We start from the raw sequence: 18,184 nt of genomic DNA, 5'->3' as shown, positions 1-18,184 counted from the left end.
CATCTTTTAAAATTGACAATGTCATACCGCATCTTACGAATTTGTGACAATGTCATACCTCTGTCAATTTTTCTGTTAAGTGCTAACGTGGCTTGATTCGGGACCTACTTTCTATTAAAAAATTTATTAAAAACTAAAAAATAATTATTTAATATTTTTTAAATATTAAAATAATAATAAAAAGTAGGGAAAAAAAAAACACTCATTTCGTCCCTCCCCTCCCCCCTCCTCCCTCCTCTCTCCTCTCCCCCATCTTCATCTTCTTCCCCCACCTACAAATCCCAAAAAACAAAAAAAACCCAGATCCCGTCGGTGCGATCTTGGGTGCGCAGAGAAGGTGGAGGATGGGTGCGGAAGAGGATGTGGAGAATGGATAAGACTGGTGGATTTGAGGTTTGATGGGTTTTCAAAATTTTTTTTTTTCCTCTTCTTCTTCTTCCTCCTTCTCCTTCTCCTTCTTCTTCTTCCGCATGGGAGTTGATGGTTTTCAAAATTTTTTTTTTTTTTTTCCTTCCTCCTTTTTTTCCTCTTCTCCTTCTCCTTCTCCTTCTTCTGCAGGGGGTGTTGATGGTTTTTTAAATTTTTTTTTCTTCCTCTTCTTCTTATTCCTCCTCCTTTTATTCCTCTTCTTCTTCTTTCTCCTTCTCCTTCTCCCTTATTCTTCTTCCGCGCCAACCGGGGGGGGGGGGGAATTTTTTTTTTCCTTCCTCCTTTTTTTCCTCTTCTTCTTCTTCTTCTTCTTCTTCCTCCTCCTCCTCCTTCTCTTTCTTGTTCTTCCGCATGGGGGGGTGTTGGGTTTTCAATATTTTTTTTTTTTTTTTTTTTTTTGGGTTTGCAGGTGGGCGGAAGAAAATGAAGATGGGAAGAAGAGAGAGGAGGGGGGAGGGGGAGGGGAGGGACGAACTAATGGTTTATTATTATTATTATTATTATTTTAATATTTAAATAATATTAAATAATTTTTTTTAGTTTTTAATAATATTTTAATGATTTTTTAATAGTAAGTGGACCCCGAATCAAGTCATGTCAGCATTTAACAGAAAAGTAAACGACCACGTCAGCATTTAACTGAAAAGTAAATGGCTAAGTAACAGAAGGTATAACATTGGACCAAATTCTAAAGATGAGGTATGACATTGTCAATTTTAAAAGATGAGGTATGAAAGTGTCGTGACACCAATAGTTGAGGTAGTTTTTTGTACTTTACCCTTTTTTTTATTTCTTCTCTCAACATGCCTTAAAATTAGAAAGTTATTCATTCTAATCCAACCCTAGATACTAAACCAGCCCAAAGTTGCAGAAGTGCCCAATGATGCCCAAACTTGGTCAATTCTCATTCATAATATTAGACAACCTTATAAAACAACTGATCTGCTTGAAAGGTTGATCACCATTCATCCTATGCCATGATATATGCTGGCATGCTGCTAGATACCTATGGCCTATGGGCTTGGGCCTTGGGGTTTAAAAATTTTATTTCCTTGGACTCTCAGTCCATAGGTGACCTTGTTAGTAGCAGTAAATCTGTGGGCTTAGGATAAAGAAGAAGGTTAAAGAAGTTCGTGGACTTTGTCTCGTAAGTCACTCTGAGTTGAACGGGCCAATTTTAAAGGACCCCAACTTCTTCTTATTTTTTTTTGGTTAGGTAAATCACAGTTTACTACCTTTATATTTCGTGGTTTTGAATATTTAGTACATCAAATTTTTTTCTTCTCAGAGTCATACCTAAAGTGTTAATTTTGGAACAGTCACATACATCCGTTAGTCAAACAGTTAAATATGTCATTAACTGATGACGTGGCACCCATGTGGACAATGACTGGCCGCCACGTGTCATTAAGGGGTCCACGTGGATTTTTTTTTATTTTTAGAAGGGGTTCAAAAAAAAAAAAAGTGGTTCCTAAAACTACAGCAACCATGGCTTAATCTTCATCATCCCAAACCCTTTCTCCTAAGCCCATCTCAATCTTCATCTCCAAAATCCAGAAAAATCAACAACCCTACAAAAATTGAGCTAAAACTTTCAAAACCCAGATCAAATCTCAGCCCCAAATACCCCCTAAACCATGAAAAATAAATAAATCAAACAACAAAGAAATCTGGAAAATCCAACAAAACCCAAATCCAAGTTTTCGTTGATCCACACGTAAAGTCATGAAGATCCGAACTTTGAAGCTCTGAGAGGCCCATAAGCCCACGAGCAGTAGCGGGGGGCCGTCGTACTGCTCGGTGCTGTAGGACCAGCAGGCCTACCATGTCGTGACGGCCTCCTCCTCCGACCCCATAATCGCCATCCACAACTCTCTTATCCTGTCCAACCCTCCCAAGCTCCTCCGCCACCACCATGACGGAGTCACGGCTCTCATTCTCAGCCCTAACTCCACCTACCTCGCCTCCATCTCCGTCGACCACTCTTTCAAGCTCTACAAGTTTCCCGGTCAATATGTCCCAACCAAGTAAACAGACAACACCCAGATCTGAATTTCCATCCAAAATCAAATACAACAAATTAGGGTTTCGTAATCTGAGAAATTGGGATCTGAGATTTGGGTATAACAAGGAGAAAAATAACAAATTCATAATAAAGTTTAAAGCTTTTAAATATACAAATATGCACAAGAATGTAAATGGCAGGTTAATACTACAAGGACCCATATATTCAAATTTTAGATAGAGAAAGAGAGATAGTGAGAGAGGAGAGAGAAGAAAGGAGAAAGGAGAGAGAAAACTTACTAAGTTGGGTGTAAACGACTCTTTAGGGTTTTGCCCTTCTAGCGAGAAAGAGAAAGAGGAGAGAGAACCTGAGAGATAGAGAGAAAGAGAGAGAGAGAAACTTATGAGATAGAGAGAGGAAAGAGGAAAGAGGAGATGAAAGAGGACAAAGTGGAGGGAGCAATGGAGATGGAAGCTGGCGCGGGCGAAGAAGGCAAGGGGCTTACCGTCGCACCAATGGGGAAGAAGAAGGGGGAAGGAAAAAATGGGGAAAGAATCTCTCCCTTTTTCCAGTGGGGAAGATGAAGGGGGAAGGAAAAAAGGGGGTTCTGTTATTTATTTATTTTATTTTAAGTACTTTTATTTAATTAATTTTTTTAATGACACGTGGCGCCCAATCATTGTTCACATGGGCGCCACGTCATCAGTTAATGGCAGACTTAACAGTTTGACTAACAGATGTATGAGACTGTCCCAAAATTAACACTTTAGGTATGACTCTGGGACGAAAAAAACTTGATGTACTAAATATTGAAAACCACGAAACTTGAGGGTATTAAACTGAGATTTACCCTTTTTTATTCTACAAAGCGATATTATCATATGTGTTAGCCACATACAAATGCAGAATAATAGAATTGAATTATTGTACTTAGAAAGTTTATTTTTATTTTTATAATTCATTTTTGTTCTTGAGGAAGAGAATGTTGGGTTCAGAATCAGTAAGAGTGATAATGATTGTTAGATTAAATGAAAGTAATTCGGAGTTATCTTCGTAATTATTGCGTGTATTATAAAAATGTAATTTTTCGATTGTAATTGGTATGATTTCTACCTAAATAGACATTTATATTATTATATATATTGTAATATTTTACTCACATTAGTACAATGAGTCATATTTCTCCATATTATGAGAGCATGGTGTCTTAGGTGTGAAGTTCAACGGCCACACGTCATCCACGTCACTCGTTTTTTTATTATTCCATGTGTTAAACTTGAAAATTCGCCACACTTGTGAGGGGGTATGTTGAGAATATGAATCCCACACCAACAAAAGAAGTTCTATAGAAGGAAAATAACTACATATTTTTTTAGGCTCTTACACATCCTTGTTTAATTTGGCCGTTGATTCCGTGGGATTTATTCAATCCAATAATAGACATAAATAAAGAAGTGTGTGAGAAGCTAAAAAGTGATGAAAATCACTTTCCGTTATAAAATTAGAGTACAAAAAAATCTTTTTGAAGTAGCAATAATTATTTCCTTCTAAACTCTCTATTTTTTTCATTTATCTATAACTCCAAAATAGATTGAACCATAACCTTTCATTTATGGAGGGAGAGATGTGATTATAGGTGCTTCTTCATCAATAGTAGTATAGTGCTTGTGCTAAAGAGTAAAAACATATCTTATTAGTTGTCAAATAATTTGTATGCTTTACAAGTAACATGAAAATTGGAATAAGTCCAACTTTATTTCAAGTGGGGAGCAACCTAGCTACGTGGTACAAGAATAAGATTCCCTTTCTATTATGGTTTTGGCATATTTCATTTCCCTCTCTCTCGAACAAGAAAATTGGACGGGACCAAAAAAAAAGACACTGGAAAATAAGAAATGAAGTCAGATGATTGTTCCTCTTCTATATGTTTGGTTTTAAATTTTAATTGGTTCTGTATCAAAGAGGTAACCAAAAGATTAATTGGTCCTTATGTATCCTTTTCATTTGTTGAATAAGTACATTATTAGGATGTTGGGTCTTCATCTATGCGTTCTAGATTTGAAACACTCTTTCATTCAGTAAATTATTGTGATAATTTTAAACCCTCTTCCTCTTTTTTTTTTTTTTTAATAATAATTAAAAAAAATATAAAGCTTCTTATTCTTATCACGAGCAAACAATGTAGTGGGAACAAAGCAGCTTTTAGCATTAAAAAGTGAAATTATCACACATTATTCACCAGCCCATATATGTTCTCCTAAATTTAGTGTTCAAGAAAATCGTGATTATTTATTATTTAATTTTAATTTACAGTAGGAGGCTATTTAATTCTGTTGTTGTAATTTTATATTTTGTTGTAAAATTAATATCAAATGGGGTGGTCACAATTTTCTAAACTTTAGAGTTTAAAAAAGAAACTCCTCATTCACTAGTAGAAAAAAAACTTACAATGACCGGACATAATCATAACAATAAACTCTTGTATTCTTTAATAATTACGCTCACAAATTATTATATAAATAAGGTAAAATATAACTTTAACCCCTCTCTTTCATATAAAACCCGACATAACCTTTTTATTCGAATAAAACCCAATGATTAGACTCTACATAAGTAAATTCATTAATTATGTTTGACTTTAAACATTTTAAAATTTTCGAATGTCTAAAATACCCCTTTTTGCATGTTTAATGTGCACAATTAAACATATGCACATTTTTAGGAGGATTAATGAGTTTACAAAAATAAAAAATAAAAAAAGCACTAATATTCTAAATGCAATGCATGTTATGTGAGAATTCAAGATTTTCACGTTTTGTAATAATTTGGCTGATTCATTTTTCTCTCACTCCATAAAATTTGCTTCTAATTTGATGTAGGAATTCATTTGGAAAGTTTTCTTAATCTTAACAACAATTTTCAATTTAAATATAACTTTTTAGTGAAATAGTCTATCTTTTAAAATATTTATTAATAAAATAATGTACCTATATATATATATATATATATATATATATATATATATATATATTGCCAACTATAAATTTATACCATAATTTATCCATCGTATCAAATTTGTGGAGTAATAATGTACCTATTATTTAATTTTTACAAAACTAATGTATCTTCAAAAATAATTTACTTATTGTTTAGTTTTAGCAAAAAAAATTTACCTACTGTGTATAATTTGCGAAGCTAATGATGTACCTACTGTTTAAATTTTGGGATAAAAATTTACCTATTCTTATTTAACAATAATGTATCCACAATTTTATTTTTGTATGAATATAATTTACCTACTTTTTTTTTACAACAATAGTGTATCTGTAACATCCCACATCGCCCAGGGGAATGGATCATGTAAGCCTTATATGTATACTCTCATCTCTACCTAGCATGAGGCGTTTTGAGAGCTCACTGGCTTTGGGTTCTATCGGAACTCCGAAGTTAAGCGAGAAATGAGTGAGAGCATTCCCAGGATGAGTGACCCACTGGGAAGTTATCGTGTGAGTTCCCAGAAACAAAATCGTGAGGGTGTGGTAGGGGCCCAAAGCGGACAATATCGTGCTACGGCGGAGTCAAGCCCAGGATGTGAAAGCGGACAATATCGTGCTACGGCGGAGTCAAGCCCAGGATGTGGTGGGGGCCCGGGCTGGAATGTGACAGTATCTACAATTTTTTTTTTGCATGGATATAATTTAGGGAGTTTTAACGAAAAGCCCACGGTACTGTTCACTTTAACGAAAAACCACAATTTTTCACTAAAAAGTCAATCATGATACTATTCACTTTATCCTTTATTTTGTCCTTATCATTAAAACTCAAAGTTTTCAAGCCGTTTTCATTAGTTTTCCTTATAATTTACCTACAATTTAACTTTTAAAAAAAAAATGTATCTTCTATTTTATGTTTTACTATTATATATATGTTTTCTGTGTTCGCAAGATAATTTATCTAAAGTTATATAGTTAAGAGATATGGTAATGCATTATATTAATTCATTATTAGACTGGTAAAGGAAATTGTTAAAAACGTTAGCCATAATGGTTGGCTAATAATGGTTGTATGAGAATAGTTATAGAAAGTTGTGGCATAAATTGTAAATAACTTATATTAATAGGTTACTTATTTTCTTATGTGGAAATTTATTTAAATTTTGGATTTTTATTAGATGTTTATTCATATGTGGGTTTTTATTCAAGGTATATGAGCTGTATGGGCTTATATTTAAACAACCCTAAAAAAATCTCCCCGTAGCATGGGTAACAACATTATTGATTGGTTTTTTGTGAAATTTATTTAATCTGATAGTTACAAATAAAAAAGTGTATAAAAAATTTTAAAAAATGTGTAAAAATCATTTTCTTTAAAATTAGAGTACAAAGTAATCTTTTTAAAATACTAATAATTGTTCACTTCTAAGTCTCTCCTTTTCCATTTATCTATAACTCCAAGATTGAACCATAACCTATCATTTATGGAGGGAGAGATGTCTCAGTCGGTGCATCATCATCAATAGTGGTATAGTAGTTACGCTAAAAACACAACTTATTAGTTGTCAAAATAACTTGCATGCTTACAAGTCCAGCTTTTATTTTACGTGGGGAGAAACCTACGTGGTACAAGAATAAGATTCCCCTTATATTATGGTTCGGCACATTTCATTTCCATTTCTCTCTAACAAGAAAATTGAATGGGGAAACTGGAAAATAAGAAATGAAGTCGGATGATTGTTCCCCTTCTTGTTGGAAAAGTATAAATGTATGTGGCTGGTTTTAAATTTTAATTGGTGAACAAACAACAAAGCTTCTTTTCAAGAATAAACAATGTAGTGGGAACAAAGCAGCTTTCAGATATGTTCTCCCCACATTATCAGACATTATTCATAATTTAAATTTAACTTTATAATAAGTGGTCATTTAATTTTATTTTATTTTTTCGTATTTTTTCTTTTGCCGTAGAATTAAGATCAAAATGGGGTGATCACAATTTTCTTAAAGTATGGGTCTAAGAAAACTTTACTCTTCATCAGCTAGTTAAAAGACTTACAATGATCGAGATGTCATTGTGACAATAAACTCTTGTATTTTTAATAATTATGGTCACAAAAATATCGTAAAAATAGTTATGCTCGTAGAATATCTACCTCTTATCCAATCGTACACGTTCGACAAAGAAAGAGATTTTTGCCAAAATGCCCTTGCATGTCAACCATGCATTCCTCCACTAGAACAAATTTACAAGTAATAAAATTGGGCTAAAAAAGAAAACTATAAAGTAGATTATCGCAAAATAATTAACAGGGATGTGAGAATATGCATGTGTACCAGTGTTTGTGACTGTGTTTCTCAGAGAGAGAGGGAGGATGAACATGAGCATGAAGATTTTACTTCCCTTTATTGGAATGGTGATGGCGATTATGGCTCAGACTGGGAGTGTGGTAGTAAACAAAGCAGCGATGTCCACAGGGACCGATGCATACATCATCGTCGTCTACGGCAACGCCATCGCCGCCCTCATTCTTCTCCCTTCTGCTCTCATCTTCCACAGGTTAATTGTGGATAATCCTTCCTTCTTTCGTGCATACAAATTATTTGATCAAATCAGCTGATTTATTATTTTACTGTACTTCTGCTCCGTCTCTCTCTAAAGTCTTGACAGTATTATTGTTCAGAACGAATCCCAAATCTGAGGGACTTTGCATGTGCTAATTAGTAAATTGGAATACTCCTCATATTGTCAATTGATTTTATGAAGGAATCCCAACTTTCTTTAACCATCCATCCTTTTCTTTTCTTTTTTCTTCTCACTTTGATGTTCTGGTTACTAGCAGATCGGAGCGCCCTCCCCTTACATTCTCCATACTTTGCAGAATCTTCTTGCTTGGCCTGTTTTGGTAGGTAACATTCTAATTAATTACATGTGAATTATAATTTAATTACAATTTTTTAGAAATTTAATCAGAGATCATCGTATATGCAGTTGTTCAGCGCAAATATTTGGAAATATTGGCATAGAATACAGCTCTCCCACGCTTAGCACGGCCATGCTTAACCTCATCCCAGCTTTTACTTTCATACTTGCCATCATTTTTAGGTACTAATTTTCTTTAGTGAGAGAGTAATAATATTTGTTTGAATTTGGGGGGACCAGCACTATATATATAGTGCTTCTCAGTAAATATGTAATTAAGTTCTTTTGAACTGATGGAAAGTACTGTTACTGTACGACTATGACTAAAGATATTAAACTCTCTTCAAAGTTGATTTCTTATAAAATCCAATTAGAACGGGTGTATCCATCTAAACACAGGAGTTGGTGATGAGAAATACTGCTTAAGTACCTCCTTCTCGACTCCAATTGGCTATATTTGAAAAATTTATAATAGATTTCATATTCAAAAGTAGAGTGTGGAAAAAGACTTATTACTACAGCTTTTATAGTAGTTAGTAAAGTATTTTTCAAAAATGTGTATGTGCATCTATATTATAAGCTTTTCCTATATAAATAGGGTTTTTATTACTTCATTTTAGTTGAAACTTCGAAGGGTCAGCTGACTGTATGGGTATGCATGCTCCATTGTTATACTGATTGGAAGAGAAGATGAAAGTGATGGAATTAGATTAACATTTATGTTACGTAGAAGTAATTAGCATGCATTGCTTCAAATGAGTATTTAGGATGGAAACTGTAAACTGGAGAAGCTCAAGCAGCCAGGCAAAAGTTTTTGGAACCGTAATGTCAATCGGAGGAGCATTTGTTGTAACATTTTACAAAGGTCTACCGATCATACGGCTATCTTCATCACTTCCTAATTCACTCTATCAAATCAATTCCTCATCGAGATCAAACTGGATCCTCGGAGGGCTTTTTCTTGCAGTTCACGCCTTCTCAATTTCTTTATGGTACATTCTGCAGGTAACTACCCCTAATATTCAGTTACCTTTTATAAAGCTGAAAGTAAAGAACAAGATAATTATAACAAGTTTTCCTTCTATTCGTTTTTCTTTCAAAATTCCAAATGTTTGCATTGCAGGCAACGGTCGTTAAGAAGTACCCCGCAATTTTGCTCTCAGTCTTTTTCCAATGCTTATTCGCAACCATTCAGTCTGCAATATTTGCTTTAATTGCAGTTAGAGATGCAAGTGCCTGGGAAAAAAGGCTGGATGTGGGGTTGATTGCTGCTTTATACACTGTAAGCAATTTTTTACGCTGTAGCATTTACTCAATATTTGGAAGTGATCTAGCATAACCCCTTAATTAGAATTATTATTTTTTGAGTTGTATGCACATATTCTAGCGTATTTGAGTATATGGATTGATTATTATGTTAAAATATATATTTTATTATCATACAGGGAATTGTTGCGACGGTTCTTTATTTCTGTGTAATTGTCTGGTGCGTAGAGAAGGTTGGAGCTTTTTATTGTTCTATGTTTAAGCCTATTGGCATCATTTTTGGTCTGATCATGGGTGCCATATTTTTGGGAGATTCAGTCTACATCGGAAGGTATAAATTAATATTGTTGTTCATATCATTTGTTTCAACCTCTTGTGTTTGATTTTGTTTGATATTTAATCATTGAAAGTTGGTGAAAGCTACAGCTTGTTGACAACATCTTTGGCTTGTTAGAAAATCTAGCTCACGAGTTATGATTAAGAAATAATACATTCTTATTAGCAAATTAATGATGATTATAGAACAACTTCGCAGTTTGGTTGGTGCAGCCATAATCGTTACTGGATTTTATGCCATGATGTGGGGGAAGGCCACAGAAGAGAAGCTGATCGAAATAGAATCATTGGACCAAAATAAGCTCCCTTTGCTACAAAACGGGATACAAGACAAGAGAAGCAGTAGTATTGGTGCGTAACTGTCCTATGTAAACACACATCTCAACTCCTGGTTCACAGGGAATTATCTCCACCTTAACCATCTAGGTAAAAAGTCTAACGAACTTTTCATCATATAAAACTTCTGTGCAATTAGGACATAAACTTTCAACTTGTCAAGTGAAAATTATTTTGTAAAGTGTAAATTATTATCTCGCTCTTTTAATCAAAGACTTACACATTGTGACTTATGCTATATCGAGCCCATTACATCTGCAACATGAAAACTAATTAAAAAATTGTAACATGAAGGAATATGTGTGAATTTCTAGTTGGATGCATTTTATGGCTCATAAAAAATTGGAAATGAGATGCATTTATCAATTCAACATGTTGTGGATTCAAATTTCTTCCTCCTTGATCTTGGACAAAATTGCACCTACAAAACAATTAACACCTTAGGGTCAAGGCCAAGAGCCTCACGCGCCCACGATGAATAGGGGGGCTTTGCCCGAAGAACATCCGATGTCAAAGTTAAAATTTAGAGAGAAAAATGTTTAAAGAGTATTTGAGATTTTTTAAGTGTGTTGGAATCATCTTTTGGTGAAAATGGGAGCCTACTTATAGGGATAGGCCGGTCCTTTTTGGAGAAAGAGTGGCTGACCATTAGGTGGGTTTTTGGGTTTAATTTTGGTTTAATTAGCCAATTTTAATAGGTATTAATTGGCTAATTAAAGAAAAGGGGAATGTTTTGGTGGTTACAGAATATTTAGAATAAATAGATAATTAGGTTATGTAATAATTAGCTAATTGATTTAGCTAAAAAAGGGAAATTAGGTAAAAGATATATGGGGTGAAATAAATTTTAGGAATTACCTTGTAGAAGGATTTGATGAGATGAATTTTTGAATTGTTACCTTTTTTGGGTATTTCTGACTTGGTTGAGGATGATCGCCCGCTACTCGCACGTAGGAATCCTGATACACCTCAAGGTTATTTTTATCTTCTTTATCCAAAGATCCACGTATCGCCTAATGAATATTTTTGGCTCTACAATTGTGACATCAAAGAAAAGGTATGAAATTCAGTGAAAATCTCAAAAAGGTATGAAATTCAGTGAAAATCTCAAAAAGGTACATAAAATTTGAATATTTTTTGTAACAAAGTAAAAGAGCGCAGTTAGACAAATAACGATGTGTCACCAAGTGATTCTCTCGTACAATTAAGATTTTGTTACAGTGTCAATGTCGTTTATCACATCACATGTTCAAATAATATCCTATCCACGTGACAAAGTGATTACATAAAAATAGTAAGGGTGTTCGCACAATTTTTTTTATTTTTCACATATTCTGTTAGTTTTTGTCATTTGATCATCTTTATCCATTCGATCCAACAGTTAAAACTTCAAAAGATATGTGAAAGATAAAATGGTATGTAGATAGTACCAGCCCTAAAAAAATATCTCGGAAGCTCGTAAATTTGATTCTTCCCATTTAAAATAATTTCTTTTTTCTGTCATTTAATACTATGATCTAGTGATATTCCTTTTCATTTGTAAGTAAGAGGCTCGATTCTCGTCAAATACTAATTTGAATCATATTATTATTAACCTATTGTGTAAATAATATTGTTTGTTAAAAAATAAATAATTTCTTTAATCTAAACGAAAAAACAAACGATGTTTCGGCTAGATTCATAATGAACCTAACCAGATAATGAATAAAAGAATCGTTTCACATTTTCGACGGCTTCCCACCCACTTGACTACGCCACCAAGACCATGCAATTGGGTGCTTAAACAATCAAATTCTAATTTGAGTTTGTCTTCACCCTCCACATGATTTGATTGACCCCCACTGGACTCGTCTTCTACGAACTCCATGTCTGCAACTTCCTGTAAGAAATTTTGGTTCTGAAATTGAAGAAAAAAACAGAGTTATGGGGAGGATCGCAGCACTGCCCATTGTTGGGATGGTGTTGGCTGAGTGTGCACAAGCTGGGCTAATTATAATAAGCAAAATAGCCATGTCGAATGGCATGAGCAACCTCATCTTCCTCTGCTACTCCAACGCCCTCGCCGCCCTCATCCTCCTCCCAATTTCTCTAGTCTTCCACAGGTAATTACTTAAATTTCACTCTTACTCAACTACCCAGAAGCCAAAGATGTAGTTTTTCAGTCGGGTTTTTTACTATGATCACAAAGGTAATCAAATAATCTCACTGTTTCTCAACTACCCAGAAACCAAAGATTTGATTTTTCACTGTGGTGTGTTTGTTAGATCTGAGCGTCCTCCTCTCACTATCTCGATAATCGGATGGTTCTTCTTGCTTGGTCTAATTGGGTAAGTTAATAATTTCATCTGTTTGATAAAATCCCATGTTAGAAATTACTGAAGGTTGCATTTTTATTTTGTTTGTGAGTGTGAATAGTGGGATTTTGTTTAGTGGGTTTGATTGATAATTTGATATTGGGGTTTTGCAGATTCATGGCGCAGTTTCTTGGGTATGCTGGGATTAATTATAGTTCTCCTACTCTGAGTACAGCTATGCTCAACCTCATTCCAGCTTTTACCTTTGTACTTGCAGTTATCTTCAGGTTATGTCCTCCTCTTTTTACTCATACTGCAAATTGTGATCACCCTGGTTTTTTCTTTAGACAAGACAATATTTTAAACTACTCTAATGATAATCCATGGGGAGGGGAATTCGAGCTCGGGTGCAAGTGGGAAGGGCACGCTGCTTTGGCCAGCTGACCTTAGAATCCTTGTTTTTCTTTTCTTTATTCTGAAGTCTGATTTATCACAATTGTCGTATTTTGTTAATAGTCCTTATCTTAGCAATGTGTAGATCTTCTGTTCTTAGAGGTATTTGTAGAAGAACCAGTGTAAATATTTGATTATCTTGTTTGTTTCCAATGAGAATTTCAGCTGATGAGCTTTCTCTCATTAAAGATACAATAAAATTCTAAGACAGTGGTAGACTGGTAATCTTACACTGTCACTGATTTCTAAATTCGTTGAACTGGGTGATTTCAGAATGGAAAGAATTGACATGAGAAGCTTCAGTAGCCTAGCTAAAACATTGGGAACAATAGTTTCAATTTCAGGGGCTTTCATTGTGACTCTTTACAAGGGACCCCCAATTCTGAAGACATCCTCAACTGTTATGACTGATGTGTTGTCTCATAAACAACTTATCTCAGAACGGTCAAACTGGGTACTTGGAGGAGTGTGTGTAGCGGCTAATTGCGTGTTGGCCTCAGCTTGGATTATCGTACAGGTGAAATCTGTAAAATTTACATAAACGCTCATGAAAGGGTGGAATTTGGTTAGAAACTAAGACTGCTTCCTATTTCGTTTTTCTGTGTTTCAGGCATCAGTCCTAAAGAAATACCGCGCCGAGCTGATCATGGTCTTTTATTATTGCTTCTTTGTTGCTATTCAATCTGTAGTAGTCTCTTCAATTTTAGAAAGAGACCTGCGTTCGTGGGAATTAACTCCTAAAATCAGGTGGATCGCTGTTCTATACTCGGTAATTAGATAACTAAACCCAGCCTTGATATACCTATCGGATGTAATATTTTCCAACACATGAACCTAAGTTGCTAAGTTATACTATTGCAGGCAGTGTTTGGCTCTGCATTCCAGGTTGGTGTATCTACTTGGTGCCTTAGAAGGACAGGGCCTGTTTTTGTAGCTATGTTCAAGCCTTTGGGGATTATCGTTACAGTTTTCATTGGTGTTACCTTCTTAGGGGATACTTTCTACCTTGGGAGGTAGGGTTTCAATCCTTATTCCCTGTAACTACCTTATCAATATGTCATCGATTGAGAGGCACCAATTTTGTTCGTGTTGAAAATTGCAAAAAGGACATAATTTAGCTTCTCAATTTACATTTACTAAATGCTGCAGTTTGATAGGAGCAATTGTTATTGTCATTGGATTTTATTCTGTGATGTGGGGCAAAGCCAACGAAGAGAAGATGGATGAGGATGCAGGGGAAGAGAGCCTGGCATCAATCAAACAGCAGGTCCCTCTATTGCAAAGCCACATTGAAGAAATATAGAAGTTTTTTTTTCAGTTGATCACCCTGTGAGGTCTCTCTTGCCAAACAAAATGGTAATCTCTGTTGCTTTTGTCAGTTCTTTTAGAATGTTACCCTTTCCTTGATCCCCGAAAACTGGGATATGTTATTGTGGGAATTGGTTTGCTCAGGCTGTGACTAGTGAGCATAAGTCACCCTACGTAATGCAGGTGCAATGAAGATCCATTTGTTATTGGAATCATATATGCATTGATTCAAACACAGTGTGTTGGTGTAAACTGAGCATAGCTGCAAATTCGCTGCAAAGGTGAGTTGCCATGAGAAGCATGCCATGCCCATTGGCACTGATACTAACGAAATATTATGACTCCCCTGTTTCAGTTTATATATTGCCCAAGAGAGTAGAAATCTCAAAAGACAATGCAAACTCATGTATCTTACATTAGCTGTCTCCTCCTGCAATGAGGAGCCAGTTTTCTTGCCTGGCCGTTGATCAACCTTTTGAGCTACTAAAGCGTTTGTGAATAATTTGTAGAGTTTCTATGTATTTTCTATTGTCAACGCACTGGTATCGTACTTAAACTTTGACAATTTTCCAATGAGTTGCAGATATGTTTGATGTTTTCCTGCATAGATATTCTTAAGAAAGTTTGCTTGTTAGTTTTGTTAAGTCTTCTTCATAACATGCGCTGATCTGACGGAAAAGGTTTGCGAAGAGGATATTAAACAGGAAATAACAGTTGATTTTCCATGGATAATGTAGGGTCATCATGGACATGGGGAGCATGATCACAGATATCAGCAGCAGGAGTTGAACATTGAGTTTGCAGGGTCAAAGCTGTCTTAAGATAACCACAACATAACGTGCATGTGAAAGGGAGCTCCTTATTTGGAAATGAATGGATGTATGGCAAAGGCCAAAGTTATTGAAGTTCTATATTTGATTGTTTACACTCGTTAATCAAATAAAATATGAAGATTGTATAATCTTATACCATTACTCTGATTAATGACTAGTAGTGTGTGCATAGACTTTTTGTACTTTCAAATATGATAGCCTGCTAGGTGAGTTCAAATTGAAACGCAGGGTTATCTGGACATAAAAACGTATTCGTGCAGTCGGGAATTCGGTTGTGGAAATTTGCTAATCTGTTGAAATGGGGGTGTGGGATTCAGCTCAAGAATCTGCCATTTTCTTTTAAGAACAAAAATGCAGGAGAAAAGAATCAAGGAAGAGTTACTGCTATTTTCACAGTAACTCCTCCTGAAGCCTGAGCTGAGCTTTAAAGGTTGACATAAAATCACATCCAAAATATTATCAGAAAAAACAAAGTACCACCATTGATCCTTGTTATGAACTTATAGCTGAGTAATTGGGTGGACTTATTAGCTTTAGTTTAACAACATTTCTTGGCAAGGCTGTTTGAAATGTTGTAAGGAAAATCTCCAGGAGGAGTGCAGGCCAGGACTATTTTGCTAGCAGTGAAAAAGAAAAGAAACATTAATCATGTTATCTACTCATATTATAGTACGTAGATTAGTGACATTGCGTGAATATCATGTGTTAGTATACTCGTCATAATCAAAATAAATATATATGTGACAATATGAGTAAATTATTAACTTCACCTGTTTGCACTTAAAATAGGTCAATATTTATAGGAATCCTTTGTCCAAAATAGGTCAGCTTCCCTTGCATTAATAATAATAGTGATAATAAGTATATATCCGAGTAGCTATTTCTCCTTTTCAAGTAGCTTCAACTTTTCATTAAGGGTTGCCCCCAGTCGTCATATACATAAAGAGAGAGAGAGAGAGAGAGAGAGAGAGAGACCTCTTTTTTTCTTGCTAGCTTTCTAAGGTCGTGCAAAATTAAGAGAGAGTGGGAGTAATAGAAGCAGTGATGTGGATGATGAGTAACCTCAAACTGCAGGAAACTGTGCCGAGGTTGTACCATAATATTAACTATTTGGGCAAAAACTGTCATGACAAATGATGGCATGAGCCCTTTTGTTTTTGTCGTCTACACTCACTCCCTTTCCTCTCTCTTCCTCCTCCTCTCTTCTATCCTCTTTCGCTGATGCCGGTAACTCTCTCTCTCTCTCTCTCTCTCTCTCTCTCTCTCTCTCTCTCTCTCTCTCTCAAACACATACTATCAAGTAATATCTGGCAGTACTTGTTCGTTATGATATATTATCGATGACAGATTAATTGACAATATGTTCTTTATATTATTGCATGAGCAGAAGAGATTCAACACAACAATCAGTCTTCATCTGGGCTCTCTTCGTTCGATGCTTCCTCTTGGGTCTTACAGGGTATGCACTTCATATTCTTCCATCTCTTCAACGCATGAATCCATAGATTCTCCAGTTGACCTCAGCAAGCCTTAGAATAAATATTACTATGACACGTATATATAATCAATTCAAACATGTTGCAAAACACATACAGTGGTTATATATTATACCTTGAACATCTACCACACTGTAACGTGAATCTAGAGATATATCAAGTCAGTCGATCAGGTCGATGTGCTCTCCTTTGCACTTAACTTTAAACTTTTCTTATTTTGTAAATTATTTATGCCGTATAACTATATCTTAGTGCGATACGATACTTTTTAAAATAAATATTCATCCATTCTCAACCTTCATATATATAGTTGTCTTATATTTGTTATTTAAGTCGTGAAATAAAATAATTGTATAAATAAAGTCTATATAAGTTATGTGCAATAATTAATTCTTTCTTATGGAACCATCCGACCTTCAAGAAGAATAAAAATCCTTGATTTTGTTTATCTCAGAATCTTGGATTCCTTGGCCTCAGTTACAGCTCTCCAATTCTTGTGTTTGCCATGGGCCTAATGATCCCATCTTTTTCCTTCCAGCTCTGTATCATACTCAGGCTCGTAATTAATCCATAATTACAATCATTAAAATCGAAAAAACACTACTAGTATAAATATTGCAACTTTGAGTACGCTGCGAAAGGTTCTCATTTGCTTCTTCATGCGTATTTTTTTTTGTTTATATTTTTTATAAAAAAAATATGTTTGATAAACTTGTTGACGTGTTGATAACACCTCTTTAAAATTAACTCAGTTATCCTAATTACAGGACGACAAAGCTAAATTGGAGAAGCTCAAGCTTCCAGGCCAAAGTAAGTGGCACATTAATATCAATAATCGGGGCAATAGTGGTTGAACTCTACAGGGGCGAATATATAAGAAAATCTTCAGTTTCCTCTTCACATTGGAATATTCTTCATCCTGGTAGAGAAAGTAGGCTTAATCTTCTCCTCAGAGAAAGAGCATTGGGTTGTGGGTGGCCTCTTACTGGCAGCATCGACTTTATCTGTCTCCGTATGGAACATCATTCAGGCAATTAAGTGATGTTACTGAAACTTTAAAAAATCATCTTACGTGAAAAAAAAATAAAGCGAGGAGTGCATGATATGTTTCATATTAATCTCATTTTTTACTGTTTAATTCTTGTTTTGAATTGGCAATTGAAGTACTTGTTCTACTTTTACTCTGTTGTGATTAGATGGGGACTATGAAACTATATCCACAAGTGGAAGTAATGGAAGTGGTATCTTTTTATAGCTTGCTTGGGACAACCCAATCTGCAATACTATCTTTGTTCCTAGAAAGAAACCCAAGTGCTTGGAAATTAAAACTCAACAGGGAGCTCCTTCTCATTGTTTTAACATTAAGTAATTAGCACTGAAAATATGTAGTTAAATTGTAATTAATCATCCCCGTGAACTTCATCGTTCGGGCTCTTTGTGGTAGGCAATTTTTGGGGGTCTAGTTCGAAGCCGTGTTCAACATTGGTGTATGAACATGAAGGGCCCATATTATGT

The 18,184-nt window shown here is 35.0% G+C and overlaps 2 protein-coding genes across 10 annotated transcripts; both read left to right on the top strand.

The window, feature by feature from the left end:
* The first annotated feature begins 7,655 nt into the window (after nucleotides 1-7,655).
* LOC108867676 (WAT1-related protein At3g28050-like) lies at nucleotides 7,656-10,523 on the top strand. 4 transcript variants are annotated; one of them, XM_048571555.1, is made up of 7 exons: nucleotides 7,656-7,984; nucleotides 8,265-8,330; nucleotides 8,417-8,530; nucleotides 9,115-9,352; nucleotides 9,471-9,629; nucleotides 9,793-9,944; nucleotides 10,163-10,523. In XM_048571555.1, exons 1-7 carry the CDS (start codon nucleotides 7,800-7,802, stop codon nucleotides 10,248-10,250), a joined length of 1,002 nt encoding a protein of 333 aa, XP_048427512.1. In that variant the 5' UTR covers nucleotides 7,656-7,799; the 3' UTR covers nucleotides 10,251-10,523. The 4 variants fall into 4 exon arrangements, with proteins under 4 accessions (XP_048427512.1, XP_048427511.1, XP_048427510.1 ...); XM_048571554.1 differs by having other exon boundaries at nucleotides 10,136-10,523; XM_048571553.1 differs by having other exon boundaries at nucleotides 7,663-7,984; nucleotides 10,149-10,523.
* Nucleotides 10,524-11,993: 1,470 nt separating this feature from the next.
* On the top strand, nucleotides 11,994-15,342 carry LOC103953544 (WAT1-related protein At5g40240-like). Of its 6 annotated transcripts, XR_007253711.1 has the most exons (9): nucleotides 11,994-12,387; nucleotides 12,550-12,612; nucleotides 12,753-12,866; nucleotides 13,306-13,549; nucleotides 13,643-13,801; nucleotides 13,894-14,045; nucleotides 14,182-14,388; nucleotides 14,524-14,621; nucleotides 15,078-15,342. XR_007253711.1 is itself a non-coding variant. In XM_048572168.1 (7 exons), exons 1-7 carry the CDS (start codon nucleotides 12,209-12,211, stop codon nucleotides 14,333-14,335), a joined length of 1,065 nt encoding a protein of 354 aa, XP_048428125.1. In that variant the 5' UTR covers nucleotides 11,994-12,208; the 3' UTR covers nucleotides 14,336-15,342. The 6 variants fall into 6 exon arrangements, 1 of the variants encoding a protein (XP_048428125.1); XR_007253710.1 differs by having other exon boundaries at nucleotides 14,524-15,342; XR_007253709.1 differs by having other exon boundaries at nucleotides 14,485-15,342.
* The last annotated feature ends 2,842 nt before the right edge of the window (nucleotides 15,343-18,184 follow it).

This window comes from the organism of the source record quoted next, unplaced genomic scaffold, assembly GCF_019419815.1.
Source record: "Pyrus x bretschneideri cultivar Hongxiangsu unplaced genomic scaffold, Pyrus_bretschneideri_v1 Contig6, whole genome shotgun sequence".
In the NCBI taxonomy this organism is placed as follows: domain Eukaryota; kingdom Viridiplantae; phylum Streptophyta; class Magnoliopsida; order Rosales; family Rosaceae; genus Pyrus; species Pyrus x bretschneideri.
The sequence above is the reverse complement of the archived record's forward strand: the minus strand, read 5'-3'. Positions and strand labels throughout refer to the sequence as shown.

Coding starts and splice junctions, on each gene's coding strand:
- LOC108867676 (XM_048571553.1), top strand. CDS start 7,800: ATGAACATGAGCATGAAGATTTTACTTCCCTTTATTGGAATGGTGATG. Junction 7,985..8,264: donor TCTGCTCTCATCTTCCACAG/GTTAATTGTGGA, acceptor TCTGGTTACTAG/CAGATCGGAGCGCCCTCCCC. Junction 9,945..10,148: donor GATTCAGTCTACATCGGAAG/GTATAAATTAAT, acceptor ACAACTTCGCAG/TTTGGTTGGTGCAGCCATAA.
- LOC103953544 (XM_048572168.1), top strand. CDS start 12,209: ATGGGGAGGATCGCAGCACTGCCCATTGTTGGGATGGTGTTGGCTGAG. Junction 12,388..12,549: donor ATTTCTCTAGTCTTCCACAG/GTAATTACTTAA, acceptor TGTGTTTGTTAG/ATCTGAGCGTCCTCCTCTCA. Junction 12,867..13,305: donor GTACTTGCAGTTATCTTCAG/GTTATGTCCTCC, acceptor GGGTGATTTCAG/AATGGAAAGAATTGACATGA.